At 38.0% G+C, this 27,733-nt stretch overlaps 1 protein-coding gene across 7 annotated transcripts in view; it reads left to right on the forward strand.

Moving 5' to 3' along the window:
* The window catches only part of PLEKHH2 (pleckstrin homology, MyTH4 and FERM domain containing H2), a 524,875-nt gene that overhangs the window by 45,663 nt on the left and 451,479 nt on the right, over positions 1-27,733 (forward strand). For 6 of the 7 annotated variants that reach the window (XR_009739349.1, XM_061432222.1, XM_061432221.1 and 3 more), the window contains 8 exons: positions 2,575-2,711; positions 2,810-2,920; positions 3,081-3,167; positions 4,413-4,571; positions 11,300-11,380; positions 18,977-19,156; positions 22,839-22,947; positions 23,868-23,980. Coding sequence is in view for 6 of the 7 variants with exons in the window: in XM_061432222.1 (XP_061288206.1) it covers positions 2,575-2,711; positions 2,810-2,920; positions 3,081-3,167; positions 4,413-4,571; positions 11,300-11,380; positions 18,977-19,156; positions 22,839-22,947; positions 23,868-23,980 (977 nt within the window). In the remaining variant the exon portion in view is untranslated. The remainder of the gene's footprint in view (positions 1-2,574; positions 2,712-2,809; positions 2,921-3,080; positions 3,168-4,412; positions 4,572-11,299; positions 11,381-18,976; positions 19,157-22,838; positions 22,948-23,867; positions 23,981-27,733) is intronic. The other variant, XM_061432219.1, reaches the window with a different exon arrangement.

Here is a 27,733-nt window from a genome sequence, read left to right on the forward strand (position 1 = left end):
TTCTCCAGGCAAGAATACTGGAGTGGGTTGCCATGCCCTCCTCCATGGGATCTTCCCGACCCAGGGGTGGAACCTGCATCTCTAACATCTCTTGCAATTGGCAGGTAGGTTTTTTTTTTTTTTTCACCACTAGCACCACCGGGAAGCCTCATAGTGAAAAGAATATTCACCGAGGACTAAGACACATATTTTAGTCCTAATCCTCTTCTGAATTTTCTTTGTGATTGCAGACAAGATAATCTATTTTTTTTAAAGCTTATCTGTAAAAGAGAGATCACTTCGTTATAGGAATAAAGTGAAATACTTGGCTTAAATGAGGTTTCTCTTTTATAGTTACTTTTTGATTTTGAATAATTTATAGTACGGATAGACTTATTTTATCTAAATTCATTACACTGCTTAATGGCAGAGAATACACCTAAAAATATGGAAAGTGAAGTCGCTCAGTCATGTCCGACTCTTTGCAATCCCGTGGACTGTAGCCCACCAGGCTCCTCTGTCCATGAGATTTTCCAGGCAAGAATACTGGAGTGGGTTGCCATTTCCATCTCCAGGGGATCTTCCCAACCCAGGCATTGAACCCAGATCTCCTGCATTGCAGGCAGATGCTTTAACCTCTGAGCCAAAAAATGTGGAGAATACACCTAAAAAACCTGATATTAAGAAAACTTACTTTGGGCAGGTCTACAATTTTTGTGGATTTTGAAGAAATGTTTGGCATAGATACAGGTTCTAGAGAGAGTCAGTCATATTAAATGATGTCTGTATTTTACAAAAGCCTTTAATGTGGCATAGCATGTTGGTTTTCAAACTGTTCATGGAACCCCTATATACTCCCAAGCCCCTCAGCTTCAACAGGAGCTGTTCATCTCTCATAGATTTAATATGTTGGCTTCCACTGGTCTCTTTGCTACTACCTTGCCCCCTTGACAGCTGGAATCAGGTTATAGCACACTTTTGCTCAAAACACTGCAAAGACTCCTTATACTGACTATAAGGTATTACATGATTCTTTGACGTCTTTGACCTCATCTCCTCCTTTCTCCTCTCTTACTCAGCTCTGGCCACCCAGACCCTTTTGCTATTCCTGGAACATACCAGGTATGCTTTGGTTTCAGGACCTATGCACTGAGTGTTTGCTCTACCTGGTATTCTTCCCCCAGATGTCATTACGGCTGGTTCCTTTTCTCTTTCAGTGCTTGGCTCGGACAATGCCTTCTCCATGATCTCTACCCTGACCACGCTATTCCAATACAGTCCTTTACTCTTCTCCAACTTCTAGCACTTTTTATTTCCCTTAGTTGGCTCTATGGTTTATTTTTCCATAGCATTTGCTCTCTGTTTTTTGTCTGTCTCCCCTAACTAGAATCTGTGTTCCACGAGGACAGAAATTTGTTTGCTTTGTTCTCTGCTGTGTCCCTATCTTGAGGCTAAGAGCCTGAGATTTGCACTCCAACATTGCCTCTGCCTGGCTGTTTGACTTTGGACAAATCCTCTAATCTGTGGACCTTAGTCTCCTTAGAGAATGAGGGCCTGAATCAGAATGATCTCTGAGGTCCTTGGTAGATTGAAATTTCTGTTATTCTTTGAAAAATAAAGATACTACTATTATCACGTCCATTACTTGGCTTAGTCAAATAAATTAGAAGAATAATATAGTGAAATTATCCTAACATGGCCCTTAAATGTTAATAGACACTTTAAAAATTGCCAGATACTATAATGAATAATGACTTAAGTTCTTGATTTTATTTAATATTTTCAAAATCTCCAATTGTAGTGACTTTCCAGTGTGACTTGCAACTTGCAAGTTGTTTTCTAAGATGGCAAGTGAATGATTGCGAAAAATGTTCCTTTGAATTTTGCATTATAGCTGCTGGCAAATGAAATAGTCTGTTTATATCTTTTTTATTGCTTCTCTTTTATGAAAGATTTTCGAAATCTATACACTAGTAGTATTGGACTCCTGTGTTCTTTTAATGTGATGTTACTTTAAAATGATTACAAAAATTAAGTGTATTAAAGTATGATCATGCAAATCTTGAAAAATTAAGGTTCAACATTTGTTTGTCTACATATGCACGTGCTCTGCGTGCTCAGGTGCCTCAGTCACGTCCGACTCTGCAATCCCATGGACTGTAGCCCGCCAGGCTCCTCTGTCCATGGGATTTTTCAGGCAAGAATACTGGAGTGGCTTGCCATTTCCTCCTCCAGGGGATCTTCCCAACTCAGTGATTTGCCTACGTGTCAATATGTAAATGCACATCTTTTTAATTCTTAATAAATATTATTAGACTATTACATACATTTTATATATGTGAAAATAGCTATACTTACAATCGTACCAAAATATTATTTAGTTTCTTTGACTTCCTTGGAGATTTGCATGATAGTCCTTAACCTTTTAGTTCTGTTTTCTGCCTTAAAGGTACTTCATGGTCAAAGGCATGGAATACATCTAGTCTAGGAAGGGTGATGATTTGGAATATGGATGTATTTCTTAGGAAAACTGACAACCAGCATTTGGACCATCCAATTACTAAATATTGACTTGATTTATTTCTTTTCACCTAGGTGTGTCTCTGTCTTCTGTGGCTTCTGAAAGCGATTATGCTATTCCCCCAGATGCTTACTCCACAGACTTGGAGTACTCACAGCCAGAGCAGAAGCTTCTGAAAACTTGCTCATCTTCCAGTGATAATGGGAAAAATGTAAACACTGAATCAGGGTTTTTGTGTTTTTTTTAATTAATGAATCTGTTAGAGTCTCCAAAGGGAACTTAAATATTTTTTTAAATCTCTTTAATTAGGAACCACTGGAAAAATCTGGCTACTTATTAAAAATGAGTGGTAAAGTCAAGACTTGGAAGCGGAGATGGTTTGTTCTTAAAGGTGGTGAATTACTTTACTACAAATCTCCGGTGAGTGGAAATTGCTTGTTATTTAGAACTGAATTCCTCAATCTATAAATCAGACACCTGGCTGATTTTCTTCCATGTAATGCAATTAATGAGACAAATCATTTCTTATTATGACTATTACAGATAATCACTTTGCATTGGTTTTCTTCCCTTCATACAGAGCGATGTAATCAGAAAACCACAAGGCCATATTGAACTTAGTGCATCCTGTAGCATTTTAAGAGGGGATAACAAGCAAACAGTTCAGGTATTTTTTTTTCTTTTTTATATCATGTAAAACTCAGTTGTCAATTATGTAAGCTAATAGAATGAAGACTGGGTTTTCAGTATTTTTTTATTCCATTTGGTGATCAGTTTGATGCCCCTAAAATTTGTGAAACCCTGGGACTTCTTAGTTAAAACTATGTTATAACCTAAGTTTATATTAAGTAAGTCTCCACTGTATTTCCTTTGCCCTTGATCCCTTACACTGTTTGTTCCCCACTCCTAACCCTCCCAGCCATTCTCAGTTCTCAAGCTGTCAAGCTATTTTAGCGGAAGGTTATTTGATAAATGATTTCCCAATAAGATAACCCAGATTTTAGTGTACTATTGAATTCAGAAGTGTTTGCAATTTAATACAGAACCAGAAAATGTCAGTTCTGTGAACTTCAGATACTCTAATGCCTAAGTGGGAAGGATATTAGGGAGCAGGGGGGCTGTCCTAGTTCCCACGAAGTCACACCACAGAGGGGGCTGCTGACCATTTCACACACACATAATGCCAGTCTTGCTGGAAACCTCTGCTGAGTTTTAAAAACAAAACAAGCTATTGAAATAGTTTGGATAGGTGACTTAAAATTCAAATGACTTATATCGGAAATGCCTTCCATAATTGTTATTTTCTTATCTTCCTCTTTTGGAGGGTGAAATACAACATTTTATTAGAAAAATATGTTTTCATTGTTTTCAGTGGCTAATACCTGAGGACTGCCCCAAAATGTACAAAGGAGAATCAGTATGTTTATGGCTGATTTGCATTGTTGTACGGCAGAAACCAGCACAACATTGAAGCAGTTTTCCTCCAATTAAAAAATAAATTAAAAAAATAAACATCTATTTTAAAAAAGAATCATTTGTAGGCTTCTGAAACTCTGCAATTATTCTGTTCCTCATTTCAACAACTAGGAACCCGTAGCACATTTAAGGGAGAAAAGGAAAATCTAATGAGAAAACAAGATTAAAAAATCATGACCCCAAAGCATAATACTCTAAAGAGTTTTAAAGTAAATGGAAGTGAAAAAATTATTACCACAAAAAGTTAATTGTCCCTCTCACAAAGTGGTTAAAATATGCTACATGATTTATAGACTCATTTATTTGGAACCTAGGATTCAAGTTGCAGCATATTTGTTTCCATATTAGGTAGTGATATTTGAAGAATGGACAAGGAAATGATAATTATTCTAAAATCTGCAGTTTCCTTTTCTATCTCTTTCTCATCCCGTTCTAGTTGACCACTGAAAAACACACATACTATCTGACCGCAGATTCCCCCAATATATTGGAGGAATGGATTAAAGTGTTACAAAACGTTCTTCGAGTACAAGCTGCCAACCCCCTTTTCCTGCAACCTGAGGGCAAACCAACGGTGAAGGGATTGCTCACCAAGGTGGGAACTCTATATACAGTAGCAGTGTCCCAGGCAGTGACAGAATTAGCCCTGCAATCATGAAAAGTGGGCATCACAGAATATATGTGTGTGTGTATATATATATATATATAAATATAATTAATGTTGTTATGCAGTGGGAAAAAGTGTTTTAAGTATGATATCAAAGACAAAAGCCATAAAGATGAAACATGACAAATTTGACTATTTTGCATAAAAATGTAAATGTTCTTACTATCAGAACTTTTCTAAGCAGAATTTTTAAAAGACCAATGAGAAGCTTTGAAAGTGTATTTGAAACTTAAATACAAGCTTTTTCTAATCAGGAAGTAAAGGGTAAATACCAGTGAGGGGAAGGAACAAAGGACACAGTGAGAGAGAGGTAGAGATAGAAATACACATGATCAATCCACATATAAGAAAATGTTCTACTGTCATTAATAATTTTCTTAAAAAGCAAGAAGTAATGAATCTTTTTAAAAATCTGATCATGGGAAGACCTTTTTTAAAAGTATGAAATACAGTATTGACACAAATTAAGAAATTTGCTACTGAGTTTGCTTAGAAGGCAGTTTGGCAATGTCTTGGCCAAAGTGTTTTACTCAGTAAATATTTTTGAATGAACAAATAAATGAATAAATATTACATGTTTTAAGAAGATATATATTTAGACTTTGATCCAGCAGTTTCAGTCTAAGAAATTTATGCTTAGGAAATTATCTTAATTTGCAAAACATTTAAGTATGAAAATGTCCATCACAGCATCCTCTTTCTGATTAAAAAAAAGAGAGAGGTAATAATTAACATGCATTGAAATGCAGGTTTTAAGTACAAGATTGGATCAGTTTTGGTAGATATTTACTGTCACTCTTTCAAGATATAGAACTTTCCATTGCTGCAGAAATATTACTTGTACTCCATGGTTTATAATACAGAAAAACTGAGATCATCTTAGATATAGAGTAGGGAATAGTTTTAAATATTTATATAATCAGGTAACGCTTTACTGTGCAGTCATTTTCAATGTGCAAAAGAATGTTTAATGTTTTAGAAATAGATTATGATGTGTTGTTAGGTGATAAAATAAGTGTAGAGTATTACATAGTTATCCCACTTTTGGTAAACATTTGTAGAAAAATGTCTGACTAGGAAATATATTAAGGTATACTGGATATCTCTGTGTGGTTTTTACTTCATTTTTGCTTATTTCTGTTTTCTAACTTTATAATATAAAGTCTGGCTTTCTTTTTTAAAAGGTTTTACAAGTCTGTCAACCTCAAACATACATAGGTGAATTATTTTCTAACTTTTTTAGAATGAGTAAATATTGATTTATGCTAAGATAAATATTATTTAAAAAAATTTAACAACACAATAAAATATTTACACATAAAATACTGCACACGAAAGTAATCTTTGCATCATCATGCATTACTCCATGTGCTTTATTTATGTAAAAGGTGAGAAATTTAACTATGGTGAGCTATACCACCCTGTAATTTATACTTAATATTAATGTGGGAATATGGATGGGTGCTCTTCAGTAATATTTACGAAGACCGACCAACCATTCTAAAAGTAAGAGAAAAATTTCACCAATGCATTCAACAAAGAGATGCACTGTGTGTTTTTCCAGATCATTCTATCACCATGAAAATGTTTTTTCTTTTACTCATGGGCTTGAGAACTCCCTGGTATTGTGCTAATATATGTTTTCCAATGAACCCAGTGCCACTTTAAATCACATTCTTATTCCAGTTCATAATAACTAATTGTCCTACTGTTTCAAGGACTGTGTATATCAAATCCTTAGGCTTTAATATGATCTCATGGCTAAGGGTTTATAATTTCTTTCACATTCAGTGTTTTTGGTTTTTTTTGCTTATTTTTAATTATCGGCATGCCTTGTCAATTTTCACTCCTGTTACATTTCTACTGTTCCCTACTTCCCATTTTACAACTGCATTTTAAGTGAGTGCAAGTTGCTGTGATTATCAGATGACTAAACCACTAGGATTTATAGACAGGATGCTCATTAGATTTCCTTCCTACCATTTGTGAAGGGTTGTCCACCCCCATATTTTCACCTGCAAAGCCTTATATGAGAAAAACTCTTTCCGAGTGACTTGTTCTGAGCTCACATTCAGGCTACAATCCCAGATACAGCAGAGCAGTGTTTGAATATTTTGGAGGGGAGGAGACATTTTCAAGTTGTCACACTGTTATTATTAAGTACAGAAATATGTAGGCAGATATTAAGAACTTGACTAATTTGATTCTGGATAGTCAGTCTTGCAACTTTTAATGCTTTGGAAGAACATTTCCTATATAGAAGTTCACTTATTTTAAAAACATGTATTGAACAGTTACCCCATGTCAAGCAAGGAGCTGAGGTATTTAGATGAGTAGACTGCTGCCCCATCCCCAGAGAGCCTCATATCTAGTGGGAAAGAAAAGAACATATGCATATTTATAATTATATATTAATACATAAAGTGCTATTATTGACATGCATCATAAGGTGCACAGAAAAGCCGAATAATTTAGACTGTGGGGTCAGGAACAACTTCCCAGAGAAGGTTTGCCTGCAATGAGTCTCCAAGGAGAAGTAGGATTTAATTTTGGAAATGGGCAAAGGAAGGTATTCCTGGCTGGAAGACAGTGTGGACAAAAGACAGTGTCTCAAAGCGTGGTCACCTAAGGAAAGAGCAAGTCCTCTGAAGAAAGAGTTGGAGGTCCCGATCGTGGAGGACTTTTTTGGTCTTGTTAAGGACTTCAGTCTTCATCCTAAAGGTGATGTGGAATCCCTCAGGGTTTGTAACAGGGGCATGGCTATATTCAAGTTGTTAACAGATTGCTCTGCTGAGAGCAATGATGAATTTGTGGGAAGCAAGCTGGAGTTTCTAAGAACAGTAAGTGGAGGTGGTTTTCCTGAAGAGGATGAGACTCTGAACTGGTCATTGGGAGAGAGACCGGAGGGTGAATCTAAATAATGTTAGGAGGTAAAACTCTTCAGACTGAAGCCAGCAACTAGGAAGTGGGAGAGATAAGGATAGCTGGGTGAAAGATGGTGCCAGATGATAGAGACCTCAGAAAAGAGGAGCTGTTTAGGATGATCAAAAGCTTCTTTTGGGACTTATCAGTTTTACAGCTTGTGAAGACACCTAAATTAAGAAGTCCAGCAGGCCGTGGCAACACAATCTCCATCAGAGGAGAAGGCTTGGTTGGAAGGAAGGATTTGGGGAATTATCATTGTGGATGTGATGGTTGACTCCAGTACAGTGAAAGAAATCATCCAGGAAAATGTGTAGAGTGAGAAGAGCAGGGGATTGTTAATAGGACACTAGGTTTCCCAAATTTGAGAACACGTAAAGGAGATATATGAAGAGACCCTGCAAAGTAAGTCATGGAGGCCAGGAGTGGAGTGTTCAACAGGGACGGAGTGATCTGCAGTGTCAGATGCAGAAAGTGCACTGTGGTGTGTTCAGGGGTAGTGGGGAGATGAGTAAGAGCAGTGCTGAATTTGGAGGACTGTCCCTGCTTCCTGGCACATGAGAAGGAATGGAGCTGGGAGGGAACATGGTGTCAGGAGAGGCACTGAGGTCAAAGGAAAGAGTGGCATGAGTAAGGAGAGAGGGAGCCTGCGGGAGGTTGAGGTCAGGAAGTAGAATGTAAATTTCAGAAGGGGAGCCATTCCCAATGAAGGAAAAAGGACCAAGGTGTGGCCAAGGGGATGAGTAGCAAAAAATGGAGGGACAGCAAAGGTTTTTCGAAAGGAAAAGAACAAGGTCCTGTGAGTTAAGATTGTAGGGAGGTAGTGCAGCATAAAGCCTCGGGCAAGGGTTCAGGAGCCAGACTGCACACCAGTGCACATCCTGGCTCTGAAACTTGCTGCGTGTGGGACCTTGAATAGATTACTTAGCACCTCTGTGCCTTAGTGTCCTTTTCTGTAAAGTGGGAATGATATTAGTGCCAATCTCACAGGGTACTGGGAAGATTAAATTATTTAAGTGTGTAAAGTGCTTTAGACCAGTGCCTGGCACATCATAAAGACACCCAAAATGTTAGCTGTTATCATAAGAGTTTCCCCTGGATGATGAAGTCAGCGAGACAGGTAACAGATTTGTAGGGGAGAAGGTTACAGGCATGAAAATATAGTAGAGGAGAGAAGACCATGGGAGCTTGTGTTTTGTGTGATGACAAAGGCCAATCAGGATACAATACACTATTTGTCATCAAAGTTTCAGAGAGAACCGATACAAATACCTTTGTTATGGATGCAAGGTAAAAAAAAAAACGTTATTCTTTCAGCTTTTTGGTTCACCAAAGCCTTGAAGTTTGAAATTGTCTTTAAATCTTTGTGCAAATTCTTCTAGTGTAATTTATTATGATTTTTTTTCCAGAATAAGTCAAAGTTGGGAGAAATCTTAACATAATCAGTTTTACCTAAAAAGATAGACTGTGTTTTTAAAACACAGCTTTTACAGTGACTTGGCAGAGGTCCTCGTTAATTTGTAGTTCCTCAAAGGCACACATTGCTCTATTTAAAGATAAATCATTCCCGAAGTATACTCTTTATAGCCAGATGCATTATGCTTCAATTTTAGTGAGACTCCTTTCTGGAGTTTGTTTAAAAGAAGAAAAAAGTAAACTGTATAACACAAACTATTTAAAACTTCCAGTATATTTTTCTGTAAGTACATGTTTCTAAATTTAATTAAACCGAAGCATTTCTTGCCAAATGAAACATTTTTTGTTGTTGTTGTTTCTCCTCAAGCAACATTCTAAATCCATCAGACTGTTAGATGGTGGAGTTATTTGTTTGCTTAAACCATGCTTTGGAAAGCCCAAAGACTGGCTGCATTCGTGGGTTTAAATGAAACATGTGTTTTACTTTTCCTTATGCATAGCAAGGAAGGAAGTGTTTATTGAGTAACTACTAGTATCCTTTATTTACATTTTCTCCTTTGGTCATACAACAGCCCGCTGAGGTGTACAGTCATCCCACATTAAGGAAAGAAGTTGGGAGGTCAAGTCAGTTGCCTGAGGGCATCATCTATCCAGTATCTGGCAGAACTGGGATCTAAACCTTGGTCCATTTGACCTCAGAACCCAGGCCCTTTCTGCTGTTGTGACTTGCCCACTGCAAAATCCATTCTTCTCTGTTTATATGTTGTCATTACAAGGTCCCTGCAAAACACGTGTGCTTCCTAGCTCCACATGCTGCCCCTCCCCCAGTGACGTCTCCCCTTACTCGCTCAGTCTCGGATACGTGGGCACACACCGTCTCAGGACCTAGGGGCTTGCTGTGTACTTAAGTGTTCTCTCAGGTGACTGCATAGCTCACCTCCCTCCTCTGGGGCTTGACTATTGGGTGTTGGTGACGCCTTCCTGACCACCGTATTTTAAATTGTAAAACACATCCCCTGCTTCTCCAAGCACTTCTTTCTCTTTTCCTGCTTTATTTTTCTTCTTCATATTTATCGCCATGGGCAAGCATGGCAACAGAATGTTGGGCTTTGGTTTTACCAGCCAGTGTCTTGGTTTCCCGGTGGTGGGTCTCTTCAGGTTGAAGTCCACTCTAACTATCGAAGGAGAGAGGGTCAAGCCTCAAGGCAAAGATTGGCAGGGCTGCCTGGATAATGGAAGTATCGGGCAAGCTCAACCAGGCACGCCACATTCTAGGTCTGGGGCAACAGAACCCATTACAGATCTTATCCACTGGAGGGAATGGGGTTCTTGGTGTTTTTCTAAACTTGAGGGTATAGCTGGGACTGTCTGACAGAGATCTTCAGTGCCTGAACCTGGACAGGACTGGGGCAGGAGGAACTCAGTGAGGATCTTGCATTGCCAGACAGGTTCTTTACCATAGCACCACCTGCAAAACCCAATAGTGAGGATCTTACTAAAGCCACTGAACAGTGAAAAACCTGTAATATTCAGTACGAATTTATGTGTAAACGTGTAGAATGTGTGTGTAAATTACCCACACACAAAACACATCTAAGTGTGCAAACTTTGTATTCCTAATGAAGATACGTAGCACACTGCTGGTTTGGTTGTCTGTCTGCCTTGTGAGGCAGTGAGCTCCTTAAGGAAGGAAACTGTCTTGCTCATATCCGCCCCCCCAGTACCTAGACCAGTCCCTGACTAGAATCAAGAACGAGATTCAGGTTCCATCCCAGTCACGAAAGATAGTTCCTGACATATAGAAGTACTCAATATATAATAGTAGCTTTTAATGTTGTTTTTATTATTTTGTGTGTATGTTTCTGGAGAAGGCATGAAGTGTTTTGAATGAATGAAACTTTTGTATTTTGGAAATCACTAGAATTCTTAGGTTTCAGTCTTCTTGTTTCTAACATTATGTGTTAACCTAGAGAGCCACAGGATTATTGGAAATCTATGTAATATGGAAACTGTGAAAAATACTTACTTGTGAAATTGGCATTTTTTAATCCTTAGTCTTAGGTGTGATGTTTGACATCTAGTAAACACTCATTAAATGTTGAGTGGTGAGCATGAGAGCAAACATGCCATGCTACTAGTGTAACAGGTAAATTGCAAATAGTATTCAGATAGTCTGGTTGAAATGTCACCTGTAACTTGAGCAATAACTTGAGCAAACTGGATAGCTGTTCAAATAGCTTCAAATAGAGTGTATATGCCAAACTTTAAGGTGTCAGAGTTCTGTGCTACATTTATACTTTTTTGAAATATGATTTCAGGTAAAACATGGTTACTCCAAGAGAGTCTGGTGTAAACTTATAGGAAAAACATTATATTATTTTCGTAGTCAAGAAGATAAGGTATGTATATGTTTTTAATATGCTGATTAGAGGAATTTTTTGTTGATTATGGCTTCAAGTTTTTCCTTTCACTGTTCTATTGCTAGCCCAAATTTTAGAATTTTTGATGTTGAAATTTTGCATAAAATTTATTACTAAGGTAATCATAGGCCTACAGGGATCTTGATTCTTAATTATAAGCCTTAGCAACTTTTAATTAATGCTTCTTCTAAGACCTAGAAAAATCTTCCTCTACCCCACTCTCAGCCATCAGTTTCTCATATTTTTCAGGCCTGACAGAATAGATAAGTTTGAATGATGGGAGCATCAAGCTAGGAAAGAAGCTGAAGAGAAAAAAGAATCCAGTCCTGTCCCAGGCCCTTGAATTCCTAGACACCACTTATCTATCCATCCATCTACCTATTTATGTCCCATTGGTTCATTTTTAATTAATCTCTTCCCCAAAGAACTTGAGTTACCTTCATTTTCAGAGGAAAAAGATATCTTCCAAAGGTGAAATGTATGCCTGATTTTCATTGGATCAAGAGTATTTGCATAAAACAGTGATGCCTGCTTCACAGAATAGCAGCCTCTGAGTGATTACTGTATTAATGAGACCAGACTTCTTAGTCCACTGACCACATAGGTCAGTTAGTATTTCTCTGTTCTATTTTTGCAGCCTTCACTCTTGGTTCTGGCTAGCCGTATTTATTTATTTATTGGTCACTTCATGCAGCATGTGGGATATTAGTCCCCTGACCAGGGATGGAACCCACATCATCTGCATTAGGAGTACACAGTCTTAACCACTGGACTGCCAGGGAAGTCCCTGACGAGCCATATTTAAAAGGTATTGCTCATGGGATGGAAATTAACACAGTGAAGCTTTGAGAGTGTTATCTCTGAAGTAGTGTGGGAACATGCTCATTAAAATAATACAGGAATAAGTACATGACAAAATTGTATATCCCAATATAACCCTAACTCAGTTATCAATCAGGAAAACAGCAGCTACTCTGTATATTCCATTTATAACAATTTTAACGTAGAATTAGGGACATACATAACTTTTAGAAAGTCAGGGTGGTAGAGGTTGGGGAAGAAGCTGCCACTGAAGGTCCAAGAAGGCAGGACCAGCAGTCTGAGCCCCAAGCACAGAGGCAGCTGGTCCTCAGCAGTTGACTGAGAAGCCTCTGTGACGCTCCCAGCGGCCCAGGCATCTGACTGCAGAAGAACAATTACTCCTCTGACACCCTCACCTTCCACATTACATGCAAATTCTCTCAGGCAAGCTCTAATTTGGAACTATGCAGGGAAAGGGATTCTGACGAATATAGTGCCCAGCTTCTTTTCTGCAGTTACAGGGAGACTTGATTGGGATGCTGAGTTTATAATCCTCAGTCTAACACATCTGTGTTAAAACACACATAGCAGAAAAGTCAGAAAGAACTGTACCGAAATGTTGAGTGGTGGTAGAATTATGGATGACCTTTTTTTTTCCTTTTGGGGTGAAAAGTGAAAGTGTCAGTCCCTCATTTGTGTGCTACTCTTTGCCACTCCATGAACTGTAGCCTGCCAGGGATTCTCCAGGCAAGAATACTGGAGTGGGCTGCCGTTTCCTTCTCCAGGGGATGTTCCCAACCCAGGGGTTGAACCCGGGACTCCTGCATTGCACGCAGATTACCATCTGAGCCACCAGGAAAGCCCCTCCTTCTTTGGGTACCTTTCAGTTTTTACCAAGTTTCTATAATAAGTGTGTGTTTTATAAATAGAAAAGTAATTTAAAATTTACCAAGAGTAAAATTTAAATGTTCTTACTATCACTACTAGTAATTTTTATTATTTAATAAAAATGGATAACATTGAACATAGAAGGAACAAGTCAGAAGAATGTAAATAGATGAGCAGAAATCCATTATAATTAGTGGAAAAGTATTAGAATGTTTGTGAATCAGCATAGGCTAACTTCATTTTGTGCTATACGTGTTTCAGAAACAATTTGTCTTTATCTCGATCAGTGTCTTTTTAAAACATCAGTCAAAATATTTAAAAACACCAGATCTATTCACCATTTATGGAGCCACAGTCATCCTTTGGTGAAAGGAATGTTGTTGTTGTTTATTCACTGAGTCAAGTCTGACTCTTTGTGACTCCATGGACTGCAGCACGCCAGACTCCTCTGTCCTCCACTTTCTCCTTTGAAATTAGATCAAATTCATGTCCATTGAGTTGGTAACACTATCTAACTATCTCATCCTCTGCCACCCCCTTCTCCTTTTGCCTTCAATCTTTCCCAGCATCAGGGTCTTTTCCAGTGAGTTGGCTCTTTGCATAATGTGGCCAAAGGATTGGAGCTTCTGTTTCAGCATCAGTCTTTCCAATGAATATTCAGGGTTGATTTCCTTTAGGATTGACTTGTTTGATCTCCTTGCAGTCCAAGGGACTCTCAAAAGGAATCGGTCAGTTCAGTTCAGTTCAGTCGCTCAGTCGTAACCAACTCTTTGTGACCCCATGAATTGCAGCACGCCAGGCCTCCCTGTCCATCACCAGCTCCCGGAGTTCACCCAAACTCATGTCCATCCAGTCAGTGATGCCATCCAGCCATCTCATCCTCTGCCGTCCCCTTCTCCTCCTGCCCCCAATCCCTCCCAGCATCAGAGTCTTTTCCAATGAGTCAATTCTTCGCATGAGGTGGCCAAAGTACTGGAGTTTCAGCTTTAGCATCATTCCTTCCAAAGAAATCCCAGGGCTGATCTCCTTCAGAATGGACTGGTTGGATCTCCTTGCAGTCCAAGGGACTCTCAAGAGTCTTCGCCAACACCACAGTTCAAAAGCATCAGTTCTTCGGCTCTCAGCTTTCTTCACATTCCAACTCTCACATCCATACATGACCACAGGAAAAACCATAGCCTTGACTAGATGGACCTTTGTTGGCAAAGTAATGTCTCTGGTTTTCAATATGCTCTCTAGGTTGGTCATAACTTTTCACCAAGGAGTAAGCGTCTTTTAATTTCCTGGCTGCAGTCACCATCTACAGTGATTTTGGAGCCCCCAAAAATAAACTCTGACACTGTTTCCACTGTTTCCCCATCTATAGGCCATGAAGTGATGGGACCAGATGCCGTGATCTTCGTTTTCTGAATGTTGAGTTTTAAACCAATTTTTTCACTCTCCTCTTTCACCTTCATCGAGGCTTTTTAGTTCCTCTTCACTTTCTACCATAAGGGTGGTGTCATCTGCATATCTGAGGTTATTGTATTTCTCCCGGCCATCTTGATTCCAGCTTGTGCTTCTTCCAGCCCAGTGTTTCTCATGATGTACTCTGTATATAAGTTAAATACACAGGGTGACAATATACAGCCTTGAGGTACTCCTTTTCCTATTTGGAACCAGTCTGTTGTTCCCTGTCCAGTTCTAACTGTTGCTTCCTGACCTGCATACAGGTTTCTCAAGAGGCAGGTCAGGTGGTCTCGTATTCCCATCTCTTTCAGAATTTTCCACAGTTTATTGTGATCCACACAGTCAAAGGCTTTGGCATAGTCAATAAAGCAGAAATAGATGTTTTTCTGGAACTCTCTTGCTTTTTCCATGATCCAGCAGATGTTGGCAATTTGATTTCTGGTTCCTCTGCCTTTTCTAAAACCAGCTTGAACATCAGGAAGTTCACGGTTCATGTATTGCTGAAGCCTGGCTTGGAGAATTTTGAGCATTACTTTACTAGCATGTGAGATGAGTGCAATTGTGAGGTAGTTTGAGCATTCTTTGGCATTGCCTTTCTTTGGGATTGGAATGAAAACTGACCTTTTCCAGTCCTGTGGCCACTGCTGAGTTTTCCAAATGTGCTGGCATATTGAGTGCAGCACTTTCACAGCATCATCTTTCAGGATTTGAAATAGATCAACTGGAATTCCATCACCTCCACTAGCTTTGTTTGTAGTGATGCTTTCTAAGGCCCACTTGACTTCACATTCCAGGATATCTGGCTCTAGGTGAGTGACGACACCATCGTGATTATCTGGGTTGTGAAGATCTTTTTTGTACAGTTCTTCTGTGTATTCTTGCCATCTCTTCTTAATATCTTCTGCTTCTGTTAGGTCCATACCATTTCTGTCCTTTATCGAGCCCATCTTTGCATGAAATGTTCCCTTGGTATCTCTAATTTTCTTAAAGAGATCTCTAGTCTTTCCCATTCTATTGTTTTCTTCTATTTCTTTGCATTGATCGCTGAAGAAGGCTTTCTTATCTCTCCTTGCTATTCTTTGGAACTCTTTCCTTTTCTCCTTTGCTTTTCACTTCTCTTCTTTTCACAGCTATTTGTAAGGCTTCCCCAGACAGCCATTTTGCTTTTTGCATTTCTTTTCCATGGGGATGGTCTTGATCCCTGTCTCCTAATGTCACAAACCTCAGTCCATAGTTCGTTCATGAGGCACTCTATCTATCAGATCTAGACCCTTAAATCTATTTCTCACTTCCACTGTATAATCATAAGGGATTTGACTTAGGTCATACCTGAATGGTCTAGTGGTTTCCCCTACTTTCTTCAATTTAAGTCTGAATTTGGCAATAAGGAGTTCATGATCTGAGCCACAGTCAGCTCCCGGTCTTGTTTTTGCTGACTGTATAGAGCTTCTCCATGTTTGGCTGCAAAGAATATAATCAATCTGATTTCGGTGTTGACCATCTGGTGATGTCCATGTGTAGAGTCTTCTCTTGTGTTGTTGGAAGAGGGTGTTTGCTATGACCAGTGCATTTTCTTGGCAAAACTCTATTAGTCTTTGCCCTGCTTCATTCCGTATTCCAAGGCCAAATTTGCCTGTTATTCCAGGTGTTCTTGACTTCCTAGTTTTGCATTCCAGTCCCCTATAATGAAAAGGACATCTTTTTTGGGTGTTCTAAAAGGTCTTGGAGGTCTTCATAGAACCGTTCAACTTCAGCTTCTTCAGCATTAATGGTTGGGGCATAGACTTGGATTACTGTGATATTGTATGGTTTGCCTTGGAAATGAACAGAGATCATTCTGTTGTTTATGAGATTGCATCCAAGTACTGCATTTCGAACTCTTTTGTTGATCATGATGGCTACTCCATTTCTTCTGAGGGATTCCTGCCTGCAGTAGTAGATATAATGGTCATTTGAGTTAAATTCACCCATTCCAAACATTTGAGTTCACGGATTCCTAGAATGTCGACGTTCACTCTTGCCATCTCTTGTTTGACCACTTCCAATTTGCCTTGATTCATGGACCTGACATTCCAAGTTCCTATGCAATATTGCTCTTTACAGCATCAGACCTTGCTTCTATCACCAGTCACATCCACAGCTAGGTATTGTTTTTGCTTTGGCTCCATCCCTTTATTCTTTCTGGAGTTATTTCTCCACTGATCTCCAGTAGCATATTGGGCACCTACTGACCTGGGGAGTTCCTCTTTCAGTATCCTATCATTTTGCCTTTTCATACTGTTCATGGGGTTCTCAAGGCAAGAATACTGAAGTGGTTTGCCATTCCCTTCTCCAGTGGACCACATTCTGTCAGACCTCTCCACCGTGACCTGCCCATCTTGGGTGGCCCCATGGGCATGCCTTAGTTTCATTGAGTTAGACAAGGCTGTGGTCCTAGTGTGATTAGATTGACTGTTTTTCTGTGAGTGTGGTTTCAGTGTGTCTGCCCTCTGATGCCCTCTTGCAACACCTACTGTCTTACTTGGGTTTCTCTTACCCTGGACGAGGGGTATCTCCTCACAGCTGCCCCTCCTGACCTTGAACATGGAGTAGCTCCTCTAGGCCCTCTTGCACCCGCGCAGCCACCACTCCTTGGAGGTGGGGTTGCTCCTCCCGGCTCCGGCCCCTGGCCTCGGGCGTGGGGTAAGTCCTCCCAGCCGCCGCCCCTGACCTCGGATGTGGGGTAGCTCCTCTTGGCTGCCTCCCCTCGGGCATGGGGTCCTCCCAGCTTCTGCCCCTGACCTCGGATGTGGGGTGGCTCCTCTTGGCCGCGCTAAGTGCGCTGGTCGCAGCCGCCCACGCTAAGGAATAAACCATCCTTAAATATTGTGGTGGGTGGAACCTTGATTGTCATATGATTAGATATGCCTAGAGGACACAATTAGGATAGTATTGTCATGTATTATCATAATAGAATTAGTTTTCTTTAAGTTTGCTTTTTATTTATTAATGTGACTTTTCTGCCCCATTATTTTTGTTTTACTACCTTTCTTTTTATGAAAATATAGATAATTTTACATTTTTCCTTCAGAAGGAAATTTTCTTCATTCAGTACCCAAAATAGTATTTTGCACATAGTAACTACTCAGAATATAATTGTTATGAATTTAATGGGAAAAGAAGTTTTTCTTATAAAATAGAACACATGTAATTAAGTTAACTAATTTTTTCTATTAATCAAGTATTAGGCAGATAATATTGCATTTTAGATAAGATATCTAGGTAAGATAGTTTAAAAGCTACAAATCTCAAGCAGAGTGTTTATGTTCCTGGAATAAGTGTACTTAATTAAAGCAAAAGTTTTAAAACATAGCAAATAATTGTTTTTGTCAGTAAAAAAGTAGGTAAAATTTAATGTAAATTATTTTTAAGATTTTTTCTTACCCTTAAATTAAAATGAAAGAAATCGTGGCATTTTTTTGTGATTTATTTTATATATACATGTACATAAATCCCTGGTGGCTCAGTGTAAAAAATTCGCATGCCAAGGCAGGAAACACAGGTTTGATCCCTGGGTTGGGAAATGATCCCTAGAGAAGGAAATGGCAACCCACTCCAGTATTCTTGCCTGGGATATTCCCATGGACAGAGGAATATTCCCATGGACAGGTGGGCTACAGTCCATGGGGTCACAAAAGAATCAGACATGACTTAGTGACTAAACAACATATATATATGAGGGCTTCCCTGGTAGCTCAGCTGGTAAAGAATCTATCCGCAGTGCGGGAGACCCTGCTTCGATCCTGGGTTGGGAAGATGCCCTGGAGAAGGGAATGGCTACCCACTCCAGTATTCTTGCCTAGAGAATTCCATGGACTGTATAGTCCATGGAGTTATAAACAGTAGGACACGACTGAGTGACTTTCACGTTTTCACTCTTCATGTATAAAAATAGCTTCAAAACATTTTTCACTTATTGGGATTTACAGTGATAGTTAATCATACTTCTTCACACTAGCTGTCTGACTTTTTAACTTTTTTATCGATAGTATTGGGACTATGTCTACACTTATCCTTTTAATCCAATAGGTTAATCAAATCAATTTTGTTGGAGGGTTAAAAGTCAAATGAATATTTTGACTGAAAAACCTAATTGCTTGACTAGGTAGTGGATCATTTTGGTCAAATTGAATAATTTGAACCACTGTGCAGAAGTGGCTTCTTGCTTTTCCCACAAAGACCAAATGTCTAGTATTCAGATTGTTCTTTTATACCACAGTTGGCGTGTTAACTGTGGCTACCCCACCTTTGTAACACTGTAGATAATCCAGTTACCTTTAGGCATTCATTTAAAAACAGATATGGTTTATAAAGCCAAGAATGAAAAGGACTCTGAAAAATTTTAGCAGGAAAAGATTCAGGAAGTTCCTTCCTTATAATTACTAATATTTACTTTAGTTTCCTTTAGGTCAGATCAAACTCTGGGAGGCTAAAGTTGAAGAGGTTGACAGATCCTGTGATTCAGATGAAGATTATGAAGCCAGTGGGCGAAGTCTGTTATCCACACATTACACTATTGTGATCCACCCCAAAGACCAAGGTCCGACTTACCTCCTAATTGGATCCAAGCATGAAAAGGTATGTAAGGACTAACTGGTTGATTTAGAATGAGTTAGACTAATATGATTAAGTATTGGTAATGATTTTCAAATGAGCATAAGTAGGTATAATCAAGGGCTTCCCAAGTGGCTCTGGTGATAAAGAGCCTTCCTTCCAATGCAGGTTAGACATAAGAGACACAGGTTCGTTCTCTGGGTCGGGAAGATTCCCTGAAGGAGACCATGGCAACCAACTCCAGTATTCTTGTCTGGAGAATCCCATGGACAGGGGAACCTGGAGGGCTGCAGTCTGTATGTTCACACAGAGTTGGACACAACTGAAGCGACGTAGCACAGCACAGCAAGTACAATCAAAGACATATACATTTGTTAGACATAGTATTCTTTTAACAATAATTTTATTCTAATATATTTCAAACTCAGAAAATATACACCCTTTTTTACTGAACAGATGTTAGATTTCATGGTATTTTAAAAAAAATATTTATTTATTATTTTTGGCCGTGTTAGGTCTTAGTTTCCGCACGTAGGATCTTTCATTGTGGCATACAGGCTTCTCTCTAGTTGTAGCATGCAAGCTCAGTGGCCTCTCGACGTGCGGGATCTTAGTTCCCCAACCAGGGATCCGATACCAAGTCCCCTGCATTGGAAGGCAGGACCACTGGACCACCAGGAAAGTCCCAGATTTTATGGTATTTTTTTATCAGTGTGAATTTAGTAACCGTCTAAATGGCCAATGATAAAAAATTGATTAATTCAATGTATGTGTATGATAAAATATCCTGCAAGCTTTATATTTTTTATATTAAAAATAAATCATTATAATTTCTGACTTTTACTAATATATTATAAGGAGCATATTAATATAATCTTAATATAATCTCAGCTATGTGAAAATATACATATATATTTTAATAGAAAGATAAAAGCCACTGTATTTGGGGAGCAGAAAATGGGTTTTTTTTCTTTGTTTCCTGCATTTAAAAAGTTATACAAAATTAATGTATACAATTTGATGTTTTGGAATAATTATGTACTCATGAAACCGTCACCATAATCTGTGCCATAAACCTATCCATCACTTTTCCTCTTGACCTCTTTTTTAATTATTATTTTTGTGTGTGTGATAACAACTATTTAACATAAGATCTACCCTCTTAGCAAGTTTTAAGTATGTAATACAGTATTGTTAACCATAAACCATGATGCTGAACAATAGATCTCTAGGACTTACTCATTTTGTACAACTATAACTTTGTACCCTTTGATGAATATCACTCTGTTTCCCCTTCCCTCTAACCCTTGGCAACCACCATGGCACTCTCCACTCCTGTGAGTTTGATGATTTTAGATCCATCATATAAGTGGTATTATATGATAATTGTCTTTCTGTGTCTGGCTTGTTTCACTTAGCATAATGTCCTCCAGATTCTTCTGTGTTGTCGCAAATGGCAGGATTTCCTCCTTTTTAGGGCTCCATTACATTCCATTGTATGTGTATACCATATTCTCTTTACCCATTCATCCATTGATGGACACAGGTTGCTTCCATGTCTTAGCTACTGTAAATAATGCTGTGATGATCATGGGGGTGCATATATCTTTCTGAGTTACTGTTTTATATAAATTTATATTGCAAAGCTTCCTTCAGATAAATATCCAGAAGTAGAATTGCTGAATCATATAATAGATCTATTTTTAAATTTTGAGAAACCTCCATACTGTTTTTCCATAGTGGCTGCACCAATTTACATTCCCACCAGCAGTATACAGGGCTCCCTTTTCTCTCTATCCTCACCAACGTTTGTTATTTCTTGGCTTTTTTCTTTTTTTTTGTAAGATGATAATTCATTGTGATTTTCAGTTGCATTTCCCTGATGATCAGTGATGTTGAGCTCTTTTTGTGTACCTGTTGGCCGTCTATATGTCTTCTTTGAACAAATGATCCTCTTCCCATTTTTTAATTGGATTGTTTGTCTTTTTGCCATTGAGTTGTATGTGCTTTTTGTATATTTTCAATATTAACCCCTTATAAGAAATATGATTTGCAAATATTTTCTCCCATTCAGTAAGTTAATTTTTCATTTTATTGATGATTTCCTTTGTTGTGCAGAAGTTTACTAATTTGATATAATTCTGCATAGCTATTTTTGCTTTTGTTGCTTGTACTTTTGATGTCATAAGAAAGACTAATCTTATGTCCAGAAGTTTTTTCTCAGTGTTTTCTTCCAGGTGTTTTATGATTTCAGGTCTAGTATTTTTTATTCCTTTTGGAGTTGATATTGTGTGTTGTGTGAGATCAGGGTCCAATTTCTTTGTTTTGCATATGGATACCCAGTTTTCCCAGTACCATTAATTGAAGAGACTATCCTTTGCCCACTGTATTCTGGCAACCTTATCAAAAATCTGTTGACCATATATGCATGAATTTATTTCTAGACTCTATTCTGTCCCATTAGCCTAATAGGACAGTCATTAGGCCCATTAATGAACTTACTGTCTGTTTTTATTGCAGCACCATACTATTTTTATTATTGTAGCTTGGTTATATATTTTGAATTAGGAAGTATGATCTCCTCAGCTTTGTTCTTCTTGCTCAAAATTGATTTGGCTATTTGGGATTTGTTGTGGTTTCAGATGAATTTTAAGATTGTTTTTTCTGTTTCTGTTTTTTAGAATTGGGATTTTGATAGAGATTACTTTGAACCTTTATTGGTTGCTTTCAGTAGCATGGACATTTTTAATATTAATTCTTCCAGCCCATGACTGGATGTCTTTCCATTTACTTGTGTCAACTTTAGTTTCTTTCATTAGTATTTTATTGTTTTTGTTGTATGAAGCTTTTGCCTTCTTGGTTAAGTTTATTTCTAAGTATTTTATTCTTTTTTTTTATTTTGGCTATTATTTTGGGATTGTTTTCTTAATTTTCTTTTCAGATAATTCATTGTTAGTGTATATGAACACAATTAATTTTTGTATATTGATTTTGTGTCCTGCAACTTTGCTGAATTTATTAGTTCTAACAGTGTTTTTATGGAGTCTTTAGGATTTTCAACAAGTAAGATAGTGTCATCTGCAAACAGAGATAATTTTACTTCTGCCTTTTCAATTTGGATGCCTTTTATTTCTTTTTCTTGCTCTATTGCTGTGGCTAGGGCTTCCAGCAGTATGGTAAATAAAAGTGGCAAGAGTGAGCATCCTTGCCTTGTTACAGATCTTACAGGACAGGCTTTCAGTTTTTCATCATTGAGTATGATACTAGCTATTAATTTTTCTTAGATGACCTTTATTGTGTTGAGGTATGTTCCTTCTGGGTTTTGTTTCCTTCTTTAAATTTTCTGGACTTCTTAAGTATTTTTTATGTGTTATTTGTATGTATGAGGAATCAGATTTTAAATTTGATAGAATTTGTTGTATTCCTTAAAAGACTGTTAGTTATATTTATTCTAGCCTCTTAATGTCATATTACTTTCTTAGTTTTCTTATGCTTTTCTAAGAAAATAATAAAAATGTGAACAATGGGAAAAAGGCACTATGAGCACGATTCAAATGAGCCTAAGTGGCTTTTAGTTTTATCTAAAAATTAAGAGTTCTTTTTTCCAGTGTCAAAGTTTTCTACTGTCTATTCAAGTTGTTTTTTCCTTAAGTCATCAAAAACTGTATCTTGGTAACATCTCTATTAATATGTTTTAATTTTTAAGGACACTTGGCTTTATCACCTGACTGTCGCAGCTGGAAGTAACAATGTGAATGTTGGATCTGAATTTGAACAACTTGTTTGCAAGTTGCTAAATATCGAAGGGGAACCTTGTAAGTTTATAATGTATAAGTCTTTATAGTTTATGAAATGGGCCCTAACCCCCTTTGCCTAGTAGAGTTTTCCTTTTGTGGATTCCTATTCTGGCTTTGCTTGTCATGGGCTAGGATTCTCACTGTGGTTCTTCAGCTACAGGGGCACCATCATTCATCAACATGCCATATCCTGTCTTACCTCTCTGCCTTTGCTCACGTTACTCCCTCTGCCTGGACTGCCCTCCCTCCTTCACATTCCCCACCAACCTAATGAAATCCTATCTACTTTAGGAGGTCCCCCATCCAGCCCACCCCAACTCAGCAAATGGCTCATGAAAGGTGCCTAATAAATATTAAAATTATGTCCCAATGCACTTTACCATTTAACCCTTTCATAGCATTTGTTGCTTTGCACTGAATTTTTTTTTTAAATGGCTGAAGTTTCCCCATTGATAGTCTGGATTCTAAACTCTGCTCTACTTAATAGAGATCACATTTTATTTGTGATCTGGCATAGGAATTCAATAAATGTTGATTTTAGGAATGACTTCAAGTTCTTCTTTATCTTTCTATCTTTTCCTGCTCTAGTTTCTTCTCTGCAACTTGCCCCCAGCTCCCTTTCATGTACAGTCATCTCCCTACCTAGGTCACCAATCTTTAGCACATTTAAGCAACATAACCAATGTCCTGATAGACTTGTTCTGGCCTAGAATATTTGTACCAACCTCGTCTAACTTTAATTTATCCTAAAGAGAAATATAAGAATCCCCAATGGCCTAGAAACAAATAAAATAATGTTATCAGAGGTTTTTTCATGACTTTTATGACTTAAATTGTGAGCCAGGCCTGAATGAGCTAATTTCTAAAGGGCTAATTTAATGTGAGGCCCAAGTAAGTAATTCTTTATGTTTCTTATTTACATTTCATTTTGTACTTAGCCTCTCAGATATGGAGACACCCTACTTTGTGTCACAGCAAAGAAGGAATCATTTCCCCTCTGACGACACTACCTTCAGAAGCTTTACAGACAGAAGCAATTAAATTATTTAAGGTAAAATTTTATGTGGCATTATCAACAAACTTGAAGTTAACCTTTGCCGGGGCTTCCCAAATGGTGCTAGTGGTAAAGAAGCTGCCTGCCAATGCAGGAGATGCTAGAGACATGGGTTCGATCCCTGGGTTGGGAAGAACCCCTGAAGAAGGGCATGGCAGCCCACTCCAGTATTCTTGCCTGGAGAATCCCATGGACAGAGGAGCCTGGCGGGCTACAGTCCGTGGGGTCGCAAAGAGTCAGACATGACTGAAGTGACTTAGCACAGCACATATATCATTAAGCATTTTAATAGGAAAAAATAAAAATATAGGTTATACAAGAAAATTCAAAATATGACAATGACAAAGAAAATATACTGAAATAAATTTAGATGAATTTAATATGCTTTCTGTGTGAGGATTTGAAATTTCTATGATAAACTATAGTTTGGACCACGTGAAAGATTTAATATCAGAGTCATTTTCTCTTCAGCTTCTCAGATGGAGAGATTTCTGACATCACCATACCTCACTATTGGGAGAGGAGTCAACACTGTTCCTCTTCTCCAATACTAATATGCTCAAATTCTTATTACTCAACCTCTATTAAGTCCCTGATCACTTGAAACTTGCCAGTTATATCATTCTTTACCCCTGCCCCACTGTCCCCTGGAGAAGGGCATGGCAACCCACTCCAGTATTCTTGCCTGGAGAATCCCATGGACAGTGGAGCCTGATAGGCTACAGTCCATGGGGTCACAAAGAATCCGACATGACTGAGTGACTAAAACTTTCACTTTCGTAACATTTTCACTTTCACTTTCCATTATCTCTGTTATCAGTCACCTTCTGGTAACTCCTCAAATTTCCTTAAGGATTTTGGCTCCTAACTCACATTCTTTCTCTCTGCCTTAAACTTTGCCATTACACTAAATGACTTTGCTATCACTTTGCTCACCAATGCCATGGCCTTAAGATTCCTGACCTTCTCAATGTCAGTAAGCTTGCTGTCTACCCTGCTTCACCTTTCCATTCTCCATGTCCGTACCTTGACCCCAACATGCCTCATAAGTACACCACTTCTAAAATCTTAAATCCTAATATATCTGTCTTTAACCATAATCTCTTAGCCCATGAGCTCTCTTACTTTCTTACTCTTCCATTTCTCATCCTCACTAAGACCTTTTTTTGAGCAATTTATTTTCTTTGAGATCAAGAAAGAGCACTATAGTTCCTTGGGATCTATGGTCCCATGCGTTCTTCAGCCAAACTCATACCCTCACTGCTGTGGTCTTGCCTGCTTCTGTATTAATTGCATGTGTCATGCTAGAGAGCATCAAATATCTGTGGGGACTGGAGCCTGTGTAACTCTATGGTCTTCACTCCTCAGGGCCAACTGTCTCTCTTTGCTTGTCTTTGGTCACATCCCCTCAAACTCCCTACTCAGTAATGCTCCTCAGAACAAATTTAACTTCATTGGAAAAATTAGAGGGCATCAGAAACGATCACCTCGAATCTCTCATCCCAAGAGACATTGTTTCATCTGTTTCTTCCTCCATTACTTCAGTCTCAGAATATAATGTATCTTCTATGGATTCTTGTCTTGACTCTGTGCTGGCACCTTGGTACTTCATTTTCCCTTAGTCTCTTAGAGGCTTCAGTTTTTATCTCTTCTTTCTCTTTTTCTTGCCTATATTCCTCCCATCTCAAAAAATTATTTGTTTACTAGATAATACTAGGGAATTGTTAATTTGGGAAGTGGATGATGTTGACATGATGCTTGTGTGGAAAAATCTTTGTCAGCTGAAGAGCCCTACTGAAGTATTAGTAAAATAACATGATATACATTAAAATACTACAGACAAAAGGTGAGTACAGAGATTGAATGAAACAAGTATGGCAAAATGCTTGTGACAGCTGTTGACACTAGGTAATGGGTACATTATACTATCCTCTCTACTTTTGTTCATGTTTTAAAAATACCACCATGGAGTGTTTTTAAAAATCCACCTATAGAATACACAAATACCCAAAGTAAGATGGACTTTATACAAATATATTTGAAAATCTGGATGAAGTGATCAACTATATAACAAAATATAAATGGCCAAAACCAATTACACAGGTGAATAAAAATTTAAACAGGGGAATTTACCAAACTTTGTAAATGTAGATAATCTCAGTGCTGTTCAAGGTGTCCCAAAGTATAGGAAAGAAAGAAATTTTGTAAAATTTTTTTCTTTTACTTTGTTTTCGGTAAAGCTCAAAGCTTATGTACATATCAAAATATGTAGGAGTAAAGAGAATATTATAAAGTATAAGATGCTCACCGTCCAGCTCCACAGTTGTCAACCTATGACCAGTTCTGTTTTATTCTTCCTATCCCTATTGCTCCCCAAGACTGGGTTATTTTGAAGCAATTCTCAGTCATCATGTCACTAGATTCTCTTTGTGAAGTAAGTATTATTTTTATACCAAACCCCAGAAAATACTATAGAAAACAGAGCATTTCATACAAAAACTAATCAAATATTAGTCAACAGACTCCAACATCATGTTAAAGGAATACTAATCCTCGGACATATGTATGCTTATCACTGATGCCTGTTGATGTATGGCAGAAATCAACACAATATTGTAAAGCAGTTATCCTTCAATTAAAAATAACTTTAAAAAAAAGAATGCTAATCATGACTAAGAGAGATTTATTCCTGACCGTACTAATAATTGGCTTCCCAGGTGGGTCAGTGGTAAAGAATTCGCCTGCCAAGCAGGAGACACGGGTTTGATCCCTGGGTCGGGAAGATCCCCTGAAGAAGGAAATGGCAACCCTACTCCAGTATTCTTGCCTGGGAAATCCCATGGAGAAAGGAGCCTGGCAGGCTACAGTCTATGGGATCACAAAAGAGTTGGACGTGACCTAGAGACCAAGCAACAACAACAACATACTAATAATTAATATTCAATTTAAATGATCTAAACATTCCAACTACAAGGTAGAGGTGGTCAGAGTGTATAAAAAAGCAGGATCCAACTATATCCTGTCACAAGCAGTACTATTTTTGTTTCCTGACATTTCTTATAAGAAAAAAAGACTAAGATTTTTAAATAGCCCTCACAAAAGATTTCGCTCCCAGCACTTCATTTTACTCTCAGATTTCAATGTCACTAATAAGCCCAATGTATTTAATTCATTGAAACAAATAGACATGTAAAACACCATAACTGAAGTTATTTGATACATTTGTAACAGTAATTTGGGGTTGTTAAATTAGCATGCGTATATTTTTTAGAACTCATAGAACATTTTATGAGTATTGAAGCTGCTTCCCATGCCTTTAGGCAATCCATCCCAAACTTCCTCAAGCAAGAGTTCTCTAGTCAAGATCAAAATGAAATTTCACAGTTTTATTACAGTGAACTATTAAAATGAAGAATGATAAGTATTAATATCCTACTTTGGAAAATGTTTAGGAAAGATTATGCTATAACCTTTTCCTAGTAACCTACTCTAAAATTTAATCTCTTTGGAGGAAAAACAGTATGTATTTACATTAACTTTAAGTTATTTAGGCTACTATTTGCCAAAATACTTTCCTCAGTAAACTAGTTCTTAAAGATGCCAATTGATATTACTAGAAAAAAATAAAAATGAGAAGAGATTGAACTCTGTTCTGTGTAGAGAGTATAAACATAAACAAGAAAATATCTTGTCTTTATGAAGTTTGTATTCCAGTAGACTCTAGGGGCTATTAATGTTCCATATGCCCTT

This window comes from Bos javanicus, chromosome 11 (assembly GCF_032452875.1).
Source record: "Bos javanicus breed banteng chromosome 11, ARS-OSU_banteng_1.0, whole genome shotgun sequence".
Taxonomy (NCBI): Eukaryota; Metazoa; Chordata; class Mammalia; order Artiodactyla; family Bovidae; genus Bos; species Bos javanicus.